This window comes from Nylanderia fulva, unplaced genomic scaffold (genome assembly GCF_048542155.1).
Source record: "Nylanderia fulva isolate GAGA-0341 unplaced genomic scaffold, ASM4854215v1 Scaffold4, whole genome shotgun sequence".
NCBI classification, from domain to species: domain Eukaryota; kingdom Metazoa; phylum Arthropoda; class Insecta; order Hymenoptera; family Formicidae; genus Nylanderia; species Nylanderia fulva.
Genome location: NW_028190476.1, coordinates 3658643 through 3670580, shown reverse-complemented (window position 1 = coordinate 3670580; position 11938 = coordinate 3658643). Strand labels below are relative to the sequence as shown.

Sequence of the window (11938 nt, the reverse complement as noted above, 5' to 3'; positions counted from 1 at the left end):
AAACACAAAAGAGAGAAGACTCCACAAAATTGAGTTATATTAAATTATATTCAGTTATAGAATATTCAAACAAAGTAGAGCATACGCAAGTTTGAATAAGAAAAAGAGCGTACACACTTGTAATATGCATAGATAGCAAACATATGTATGTAAAACATCATGCTGTCTTTCGTATATCGTTCGATAGAACCACATGTTATTGACAATACGAAAACACAGTTTTACGGTAGTGCGCCCAGCCCTGTGTTTACTCAGTCCCCTGTGTTTATTCAGTCTGCTAATGTCTTCGGAACGTATTACGTGGTCTCCAATGTCTCGGCACGTCGTTGCGTAAGTAGGATTACTATGCGAGCATGCGACCCGTAACCTTGAAAGCAGATCACAAGCGAACACATCTGTCTCTCTACCTACGTCCTGACGTCATTTACCGCCATGTACGACCGAGAAGATGGAAACTCTCGGTGACAGTAGACGTTACTGAATATCTCGCGATACGAAGATAATGCATATTTAGGTCGGTAATATCTGACAAAGATACAGTTGTCTCTCCAAAGTAGGCAGCGTCGAATTTGCTTCTTAAATTAGATGCAAGCGTACAAGAGATTTTAAAGAATTACGAAAAATTCATCTTCCATCTTTTGAAGGCTAAACTATTAATCGTGACTCTTACGATCCAATTTGGATATAACGTAATGTATGTTTATCTTGATTAAAATATATATGACACTGTCTACTGGTGCATCGATAAAACATACCTGACAGATCGTGGGTAGTGGACGTGAATTATCGCGGCTACTTCCGGAAGTACATTGTGAAGGGAAAGGAGTACATACATTCCGGAACCATATGTTCGAATGTGCACTCTGTGCTTTGTGCGACAAGGATTGATAAACGAGATAAGCACAACGCGGTTGTTGCGTTCGAGCAACCCGTTTTATAATCAGACATACATGTAGATTTTTTAACGAAAATGTATTTGCCCTTAAAATAATCGTAATTTATTCTCCACAATCTTCAACCTGCGCGCGTTATTTTTATTTTCTACTTTTTGATCAATATTTTTATATCAATTTTTCTTATCACGAGAGGGAGAAACTAAAGAGATATAAAAGACGTAAAACTTGTTCGATCAGTGTGCGTGTATCGTATACAATGATTGCGCAAATGAAAAAACTTATTAACTCATACCAATAGCTATTGCAAAACTTTACGGACAAACATTCCATAGTGCGCGTTATAAAACGCAGAACAAATATGTATATATGTAATGGCGAACTTTTCTTCCAGATTTTTTTCGAAATGAAAATACGCTTAAAAATGAAAAGGTAGGGGGAATTTTAACGCCGCATTCTTATACAGAACTATACAATCTCGCGCGTCTTTGAGGATTCTATGTTCACGAAAGGGGGTTGGCGGCATTTAATTGCGCACGAGCCTGCAATCCTTCTCTAATGGGGAACAGCAAATTACTTCGCACGCGCGGAGATAATCCCTTTCTCTCTCTCTCTCTCTCTTCGTAATTAGTGTACGAGCTCGTGTGGATACCGAGTAAAAAACATAAAAGCGTGACATTCGCTCTTTTGCGGTTCCTTTTTATTTCGCTTTTTTCTATTCGACAGAGATTTATCGAAATAAAACGGATTCTACGTACAAAACGTGTAACCATCATAGCCAGTGTTGTGATGATTAGATGATTTTAAAATTAACTAGATAAAGATAAAAATATAAATATAAATTTAACTTAGATAAGATAAAAATGCGATTTTGTTTTAAATACTCATTCCAAAAAAGCGCTACACTTAAAATTTAGAAAAAATCACCAAATTTTAAATGACGATAACTTTGTAAATAATAAAGATAGAATGATTTTTAGAAAATGAAATTAAAGCTTGGAATCTCTACTTTAAGAATCTATTTATTTCAATGTTGCGAGATAAATTCATTACAAATGGCGGATAACAAGACAAAAATATGCAAAATTGAAAAATAATAGTCGAGTTTGCTAAGGCACATGGCGTGAGTCAAATGTTTCAACTCAATGGGATAAAAAGCATATGATAGCACAGAGTCTCCCCTTTAAAATGCTTTTTTATTCAACTCGATATGATGATTTTTCGCCGAGATATTCGCATTTGAATAAAAAGGCAGCTTTTTGCTTTAAATGCGAATAACTCTGTGAAAAATTATCGTATTGAGATGAATAAAAAAGCATTTTAAAGAGGAAACTCTGTACTATCATATGCTTTTTATCCCATTGAGTTGAAACATTTGACTCACGCCATGTGCCTTGGCAAACTCGACTATTATTTTTCAATTTTGCATATTTTTGTCTTGTTATCCGCCATTTTTAATGAATTTATCTCGCAACATTGAAATGAATAGATTCTTAAAGTAGAGACTTCAAGCTTTATTTTCATTTTTTAAAAACTTTCCTATCTTCATTATTTACGAAGTTATCGTTATTTGAAATTTGGTGACTTTTTTACATTTTGAGTGTACCGCTTTTTTGGAATGTATATATCTAGATGAAAGATAAAATTATATGGGAATTCATCTAGATAACTTCCAAATAATATTATTTTAAAGTCACTTATGTAAACGCATAGTTATAAAAAAATTTAAATTATAAAAGAGATATAAAAATATTTAATAAAATATTTAATATTTAATATTTATATTTTTATTTGTGTAAGTTTTTATTGCTGTTTAAGTTCTGCTACTTAATAAAAATAATTAAGTATTTTTATGTGCTATAACTCTAAACCAAATTATCTAAATATTATGGATAATTTAATAAAGATAACACCTTTTTCATCTGAGAGAGAAAGAGATGCAGATATAGATAATATATACTTTTATTATCTGCATAAAGATAAGATGACGCCAATATTTCATCTATATAATTTCATTTCGATAACAGCAAACTGATCATAGGGCCCCCACGTAAGTTTATTGCCCCGAGCGCGTCATAGGAAATCATAATTTTATTGCGAGATACGACAGAGTGCATTCCGCCACGCCTTGGATGACGTGATAAATAGAACACTGCGATTATATTAATTAAACATATTAAGCGGAAGCGAGAGAGATAGCGAAGTAGCTTCCGCGAGCTGCGCGTGAAGCAATGTAGATTTATTCAGAATGACATTCTAAGTACACAGGGATACACACTTATCGACTTACAGTTACCAGCCACATATCCTGCCCTTAATTGTGCCGGTCTATTCTGTACACGCGCTCTGTTAATTTGAATTACTAGCGGTACGCGGGAATTTCATCAATACAGAAGGGAAATACCTTCATCGTACGTTATCAAACAGCCAATGGACTTTCCTGTTGATAAAGCCGCGAAACAATAGAACGTTGATTACATTCCTGCGTCCAAGTCTAATGGAGCTTATACACTCTTGTCTGCTCTTATATTTTATTTTCAGAGCGGCTTAAGAGTACAGTAAAAAAGGGAAAAGCATTATAAGGCCAACAAAACATTACAATTTATTCTCTCTCTCTCTTACTTGCTGTGATATAATTAAATTAAATAATTAATCTGTTCAAGAAATGAGTTTAACGTGTTCTGTGATAAGATCTGTCTTAACTCGAAATGACTTAACTCGAGATTTGAATTATATTCATTACGCTTTGGCTCTTTTTTCATCTTCCGCATCTCTAAAATGCAACTGATCTTCAAATCAACACGATTTTATGAAAATAAAAAATTTAAAGAGTACCGCTCCAAATCATCCCATTTCGCGTTAATAAATTATGCTAAAGTGCGAAAGTGATATCGATCGTGAGTAGAACTTTAAAGCTGAACACTCCCAAAAGCTTATCCGCGTAATAGACTTATATAAAAATTCAGAGCTTTACTTCTCGAAACTTGAGTAGGACGAAATCCAAGAACGGGATTATTATCCGGGTAAAATCCTCGCAATTTAAGTAGAAGTTTATTGCACTGTGTCTTGCACGCATGCATGTTGTCCTGCAGGATGACGCAATAACGGGATTGAATCGTTGCACGATCGCACATTGATGCAACACTAATATGCAGATTGTCCTACATATACATACATTTGTTTGGCGTTATAAAATATTTTTTATTATCGCACGCGCGATAATAAAAAAATATTTATTACAACAAACAAACGTATAGGTATATAGAACAATCTGCATATTATTTTTAAAATATTTATATATATATATGTATATAAATTTTTTTTAATAATATATTTTATTATATTAATTATATTTTATAATTATTATAATAACTATATTATAACATATATATATATATATATAATTAATATAATAAAACATCATATATATAATTTTTTTAAAATCTTTTATAAATAGTTATCAAAATAATCCTTTAACAATTTAAAAAAAAATCACTATTACAAACACATGTAGATATCGACATTCTATCAACAAGTTCTTGATACAAGATATGGAAAATTGTCAAGAAAGCATTACAATAAAAATGAAGATATAATTTGAAAAATGCGCACGCACCAGTTATCGAGCCGGTTCGCGACATTTTCCACGCGACACTATAATATCCTCTCGGTACATTAAAGATTCCTCTATTTTCACTGATTCCACGGTCAGGAAGTAGTCAGTTTGGACTTATTACATACCGCAATGCATAATTGCTCACTTAACTATTTTAACGGAGCTCGCTTCCCGCGACGCGTCGACGAACAAAGAGACGCTCTCGCGTTTTTAGTCTAAATTAAATAGAACGCGATGCACGTTCGTGCAAAAATGTATGAACGCACAGACAGTTTAAGCATTAACGCGATTGCAAAATGCGACGAAATGATTCGCCATGCTATGTCCTCTATAATAGTCGTACTCGAGAGAAGTTGCTACCTAATGTCGGTTCTATTCCCGAACTAGTTGTTTGGTTGAACGACATCATTTCTGTCGATAGCGAATAAAAGATCGAGATAACTCGTTTAATTTCAAATAACTATTGAAAAAGAGATGAAATTTCAAATAACTTAATTTGCATATATTAATAGAAGAATTGATTAGAAAGGAGATAGAGAGAAGATCTAAATATTTATAATTGAAAAGTAAATATTCTATATTATACATATATCAAATATATGTATATAATAACTTGATAAAAATAAAATTTTAAAGAAAAACTATATTGTATATAATAATAAAGAACCGGTTTTGAATAATATTATAAAACCGGAATTTCCTTTTAACGTATGTATAATTTTATCATGCAAACAGGAAGTTGATTGATTAATTTACAATTTTATTATATAACTTTCAGAATAAAATTTTATTAATAACACACACGCAATAGAAATAGAGATATCTGTACATGTATAATAAAAGTTTAATTACTAAAATTAATATATTTATGTGTTTTGTGTGTGTGGAGTACGATTGTTAATTTAATATTATGTAACATTAATTAAAAGTGGACAAAGAAAAAAAGAGGAGAAAGACAAAAAGGGAGGAAGAGTACACGTATACTAGAATTCATCGATAATACAAATACAAATACATTAACTTGTATAAATCAAACGCAAAGTTCCTCTCTGGAAAATAGAATATTTTTTCCCGCAAATCGATGCAATAACTCATCTCGAAATCTATGATAAAAATAACCTCATTCAATATACATCACAAAATAAGGTCGGGATCAAAAATGATATACATCAATCAGAGATTCACCGTATGTCCCTCTTTGCATTTTATTATTCACCCTCCTTGCTAAAAAAAAAAATCCACCTTACGTCTCGCTACATCCGCGGGACGAAGAGGTAAGAGAGTGCAGCAGCGAAATGCAAGCGAGAGCCGCAAAGTCATGAGTGGAGAGTATAATAATGACAAGAGCGCGCGCTCGAGAGAGAGGGAGGTGGGCGAGCGAGACGGCAAGTGCCGGAGGAGAGGAGAGAAAGAGAGAGAGAGACGCGCGCGATCCGGGCAGCTCGGCCGCGTCGCTCGGCTTCGGACCTCAGTATGCCGCGCAGCGCGCAGGCTCGCGTACACGTCTCCGTCCCTCTCTTTCTTTCCTGTCACCTTTCCGCCCGTGCGCGCGTGTAGTGCGTCTTCTCTCTCTCTCTCTCTCTCTCCCTATTTTCCTTCCCGCGCGCGCACACCCGCCCGAGTGTGTTCACACGCACGCTCCGTATATTCTTCGGGGTTCGTTATTATTATTACTTACGTACGTACGTGCATGCGTATGCGCGCGCGCGCGCGTCTGTGTATGTGTGCATCGGTCAGTTTGTACGCGCGAGTACAAACACATCCTCTTTCCTTTTTATTTTTTTCTCCTTTTTTTTTTCGTCCGCGCACCTCTTCCTGCGCGCTTTCGTGTGAATAGCAACATTCGCGAGTGCCTGTGTACGTGTGCGTACAATATACGAATACGCGTATGTATGGTTCTCTTTTTTTCCTCCTTTATGCATGACTACTCGCGCACGAGCGGGCAGCAGACAGGTACGCGGAGGAGACACACATCGTGGTCTCGCGCCGCGACTAACGGAGTGCTCGCGAGTGCTCGTTAGTAGCGATACGTCGCGCGTCCGAGAATAATATATATATATATATATATTCCCGGTCCCCTTCGAGAAAAATCGACGAGTGCGATGTCCCCGCCAACGACTCTTGTCGCGCGACCCACATACACGGTGACACGGTGACACAACACGCGAAAGGGGCGAAAGTGATCGGGACGGGAGGAGAGTGCCGCGAGTGCACGCGGGAAAATCGAGTGCGCGCGAGTCGAGAGTGCGTACATGCAATAACGCAGCGGGAAGGAGAGCGAGAAACAACGAGCGAGTGCAACGGTGGAACATTGCGAAACTCCTCCTCGGGACTGCCGAGACGTGGCACGAAATGAAGCGAGCGTATCCGCGAGCGATCGATAACTATAGCGGCACTATAGTCGACTCGGTGAAGTAGCAAGCGGCTACCAGCCAATCCAACCTAACGGACGCGACGCGTGACCTCCGCCAGGAGCGGCGCGCGCTAGACAGGTTCGCCGCCGATCCCAATTCGACGACGACGACGACGATGTAGAGAGAAAGTCGCGTTTTTTCGTCCTCACGAAAGACAGGAGAAGGAGAGAAAGGGAAAGAGGGAAGAATGCGCCCGATCCTCGGGAGAGACTCGCGACTTTCCACGGTCACGACTTGACAATCGAACGCCCGTCGATGATCGACCAACGATCGATCTAGCGCGATTCCGCTCCCTTCAGGTTCCTTTGGTACGAACGAGACGGAACGTTCGGAGCGGAACGGAGAGGAAGAGAGAGACAAACGGAAGAAGGGCGAGAGAAAGGACGAGCAAGATATAGATATAGTGGGACGGTAAAAGAAAGACAGAGAGAGAGAGGAGAGATATCTTATTTTTAGCAACGCCGCTTTGCACGTCGCAAAAACCGGTTCCGAGTCCGCTGCCAAGGGAAACGATAGCCTTCGCCAAGGGTTTTCGAGGGAGGAAGAGATATATAATACATATGCGGATGATAAAGGTGCGCGAGGTAGAAATAGCGGGAGGAAAGAGAGAGAGAGAAAACGCATGTATACATTATCTTGGAGACAAGGATCCTCTTCGACGTTTTTCGACGTTCAAAATTATACGACACGGATCTAAGAATTGGATATAATAAGAATAAAGTAAAATAGATACACACACACAAATATATTTCTCTGAAGAGAAAAGACTTGGCGCGCGATACATCCAAGATTCTGCGTGATACGCGAAAGAAACAGAGAGGAAACGGAGTGACCCATACATACACATACGTCGGAATGTGGAATTACGCTTAATCCGATACGTGCGATTCTCCTTCACCCCGCCGCACCTTGTTCGCCCCCGCTGTCCCCCAACCGTAACCACCTTCAGCCGCTCCTTCTCGCTCTCTCGCCGGCACCAGCTATCGATTGCATGCGTGCGTACGCGACAACGCGGCTAACGCGAGATTCGATTATCGACCGCAACGACGACGACGAGGACGACGACGACGAGGTACCGTGTGACTTCAAGATTAAAGTTGCGACCTGATACCTTTTGGAATCGCCCGGTTAGAGATTAAGAACAAACGGGATCAAAATCTGTGAACACTTCGTTTCTCATCAAGAGCTATCGATAAATCGATTTGGGAAATTGCCCCATAAAGGAGCAAACTGGTATAAAGTAAACAAAAGATCGATCGTCGATTTAATAAAATTTTGTTTATCCGGAAAATATGAATATATATGTGTGTCAGTCTACGACTTCCTGACGAGTGATCAAAGTTAATGGAATAATTAGCGAAAGATCGATAAGCGCTCCGTCGTTCTGTCAACGACGACCGATATTAACTAGGAAATCGATACCTGCGGCGGTAAATCGAACCGCGCTCGAGGCGCTTAATTTCCGGTCGCACGCCTAGTACCGGTGAAATTAAATCTGCCCATAATCAATCGATACCTCCGAGGTGAGAATCGATCATTGCTCTCGACGCCTAATTCTTGCACAAATCGCACATAAATATCGGTAAAGGAACAATTCAGGAGAAGATCGATGTGAAAATCGTCATCGAACCCTTTCGGACCCTTTCGAATCTGTTATCGCGATCTGCGACAAACCGCACATAAACATCGGTAAAGGAACAATTCAGGAGATCGATGTGAAGATCGTCATCGAACCCTTTCGGACCCTTTCGAATCTGTTATCGCGATCTGCGACAAACCGCACATAAACATCGGTAAAGGAACAATTCAGGAGATCGATGTGAAGATCGTCATCGAACCCTTTCGGACCCTTTCGAACCTGTTATCGCGATCTGCGACAAACCGCACATAAACATCGGTAAAGGAACAATTCAGGAGATCGATGTGAAGATCGTCATCGAACCCTTTCGGACCCTTTCGAACCTGTCATCACGATCTGTGACAAACCGCACATAAACATCGGTAAAGGAACAATTCAGGAGATCGATGTGAAGATCGTCATCGAACCCTTTCGGACCCTTTCGAACCTATTATCGCGATCTGCGACAAATCGCACATAAAAATCGGTAAAGGAACAATTTAAGAGGACATCGATGTGAAAATCGTCATCGGGCCCTTATTTCGAATCTTTTCGGACCTGTCATCGCGATCTGCGACGAGTCGAGAAGAGGATACGCTTCGCGGAGGGGAAATATACGAACGGCATGAAGAATGGCAACCGATTCTCCGAGCACTCGTCAGGGCGGTGTGAGGGCGGTCGCCACGACGACTACCGATCCGCAGCGGAGCGAGAAGCGCGCGATCGCGGCGCGAGGCGCCGCTGGCGCCCTGGCCCTGAGCGTCGTCGCCCTGGTCATTCAAGCGGCGGCCACCGCGACACCCACCTGGGGATACTTCACCAATCCTGACGGTGAGTCAGACAGACGTCACGAGCGACGTGATCGGTTTTATCAATTAAGGCTGTCGTCCCGTGACTCATCTAGCGGCTATGCCGAAGAGCTACCGAATTCTTTCTTCGCGGGATCCCCCGGCATTGTCTTTGTTCAAGTTTGTTTTTCTTTTTTTTGACGAAGAATATTTTATAAATCGAGATGTCTCGGATGGGTAGCATAGGACGTCGAGTTTTTCAATTATGTGTCATCGTGTTTAATTGTTAATTAAACACGTTTATTATTTTCAAGATTCGCGCCGAGAAAAGAGAGAAATATCATTTAATTAAGTTTTAATTAAATGCGTATACAATAACGAGATTGTATACAATATAATAGAAATCTCGAGTTGTTGTGTCTCCTTATATAATACCGGTGTTATAATAGTAATTGTTAAATAAAAGGAGAAAAGAAGGCATGAGCATCCGCAGGTAGGAGCAAGAGGAGACATCTACCCCTTTTGGAATCGGTAAAAAAAGTTAAGCATTTGCTTTCCTTTTAAATAAACACTGGAATTTATTTGCATATTTAATATAAAAAAATTAAAATAATAAAATAAAAATTAACAAAAAAATAAAAAAATGTAATCATGCTCTTCTTTGGAAAAAAATCCTATGAACGCTCATGAAAGAAGAGTGGGAATTGAATTAGCGTTGATCGTTGATGTTCCTATAATTAAGGCCAACTTTTCTACTTCTCTTCTCGCAATATTACGATATATATTCCATGGAAGACATATGCGATACATTATTTCGCATGACAGATAATAGGAAATGTAAAGTCGCATATTTCGCCTTGTATATATATATATATATATTGTATACGTTCGCGCATCTCTCACGAGGATGATCGATAGTGGAGAGAGGTTCTTGTTTCGTCGGTGCACTGATTAGCGATGCAGGTCTTTAAGCACGTAACGGGATTATGTGTTAAAAGACGTTAGATTATGCTAGATTGAATTTATTTTCGTACGTGATAAATGAACAAACCCGATATTGTATCCGGAATAACAATCTAATTGATTGATCGTGCGAGACGCAAAAACTTATCGCCCTTCAAAATATTATATAGATTACATAAATCAATTAAAAACTCTGTTAGCTTTCCTTAAGAATCATATTTCATTACTAAGCGTGATAAATCAGCCATTTAAGAATCCACAATGGAATCTTAAAAAAAAATTATTAACTTTAAAATATTATTATTTATTGTCATATATATATTTTAATATTTTGTACACTGAACAGAAAATTTGTTAACTTGATTAAATCTTTCAATTAAATTACTATTTTGTTAACTGGACATATATTAGTATTTAAGTTAAATATATTTAAATATTTTTATATGTTTAATTAATAACTGAAAGATTTAGATTTAGGTTAACAATTGTTTTTAGTGTAGCTTATGAATATACATTTAATATTTTAATTTATATATATACATATATATTTTATATAATAAAATATATAATATATATATAATTTTACAATGTATACATGAAGAAAACAATTTATAAATTGCGTATCTGATAGGAATTCATAAACTATTTTCTTCATGTATTCATTGTACAATTAATCAAGGCAATAGAATGTTTTTTTAAAACAGTTGTATCGATTATAATTTTTTGTCATCAGACGCACGCCAAAAGTATTCGCTATATAAAGATGACATCACGATATTATGCAAGTTACACTTATCAAGATCGACGAAAAAAGGCTCCCTCTCAATTCCTAATTATAATTTATCGCTTCTTCGTTAAACGCATCTCGAGAAACACGTGTCTCGCGGATTCCGCGGGAATGTACGCATTATCGCGTGCGTTATTACGTTATTTCTTTCGCGGCCATCGAGCGGCACAAGTAGAGCGTGCTAAATAAGCGTTCGAGGAGCCGGAGAAACATATTTTCCCGCGTTCATTCATATCAGTCTAGCAGAATGAAAACGCGCCGGCCGGCCGGCCGGTGTGATTCCCCCTTTCTCTCGCGAACGCGCGGTTTTACCAGAGTAAAGGTTTGACCCAATTCGGAGCCGGCTTCCCGCATGTATATTATCTAGTCGGTTAATTCCGCGGCATGTTTTTTCTTTTTTTTTTTTTTTTTTTCTACTGCAAGACATCGCTTTTCCACCTCCCGGACCACTCCGTTTTTCTCTGTTCTCTGCTAATAATTACAGCAACGTTCCGGAGTTAGAGAGTCTCGGCCTTCGACTTTAACGTCGGCGTTCCTCTAGTCACACGCAATTTCCACCACCGAGGTGCTCTCAAAGTCCATCCACACTCTTTGCGTAATCGCGTTAATGATGTTTCCTCTGGCCTGGTTAACGAGAGCAATTTGTCGCTCGTGCGTGTGTCGCTATCGTTATTATTACACGCATGACGCTCTCTCTCTCTCTCTTTCTCTGACGCTTACGCCTGATCATTTGGGGGTGGTGTCGGTTATATTCTTATTGTTATATTTAAATTTTACGTAGAGGAATTTTAATTAATTTTGAAACTTCTTATATATTTTATACACTGAAAAAAAATTATTAAATTTAATTATCTGAATT

At 38.4% G+C, this 11938-nt stretch overlaps 1 protein-coding gene across 2 annotated transcripts in view; it reads left to right on the top strand.

Moving 5' to 3' along the window:
• Positions 1-5972: 5972 nt before the first annotated feature.
• LOC114938033 (uncharacterized) overlaps positions 5973-11938 on the top strand; it is a 61017-nt gene continuing 55051 nt past the window's right edge. For both annotated transcript variants that reach the window (XR_014925470.1, XM_085486071.1), the window contains exon 1: positions 5973-9372. Coding sequence is in view for 1 of the 2 variants with exons in the window: in XM_085486071.1 (XP_085342197.1) it covers positions 9174-9372 (199 nt within the window). In the remaining variant the exon portion in view is untranslated. The remainder of the gene's footprint in view (positions 9373-11938) is intronic.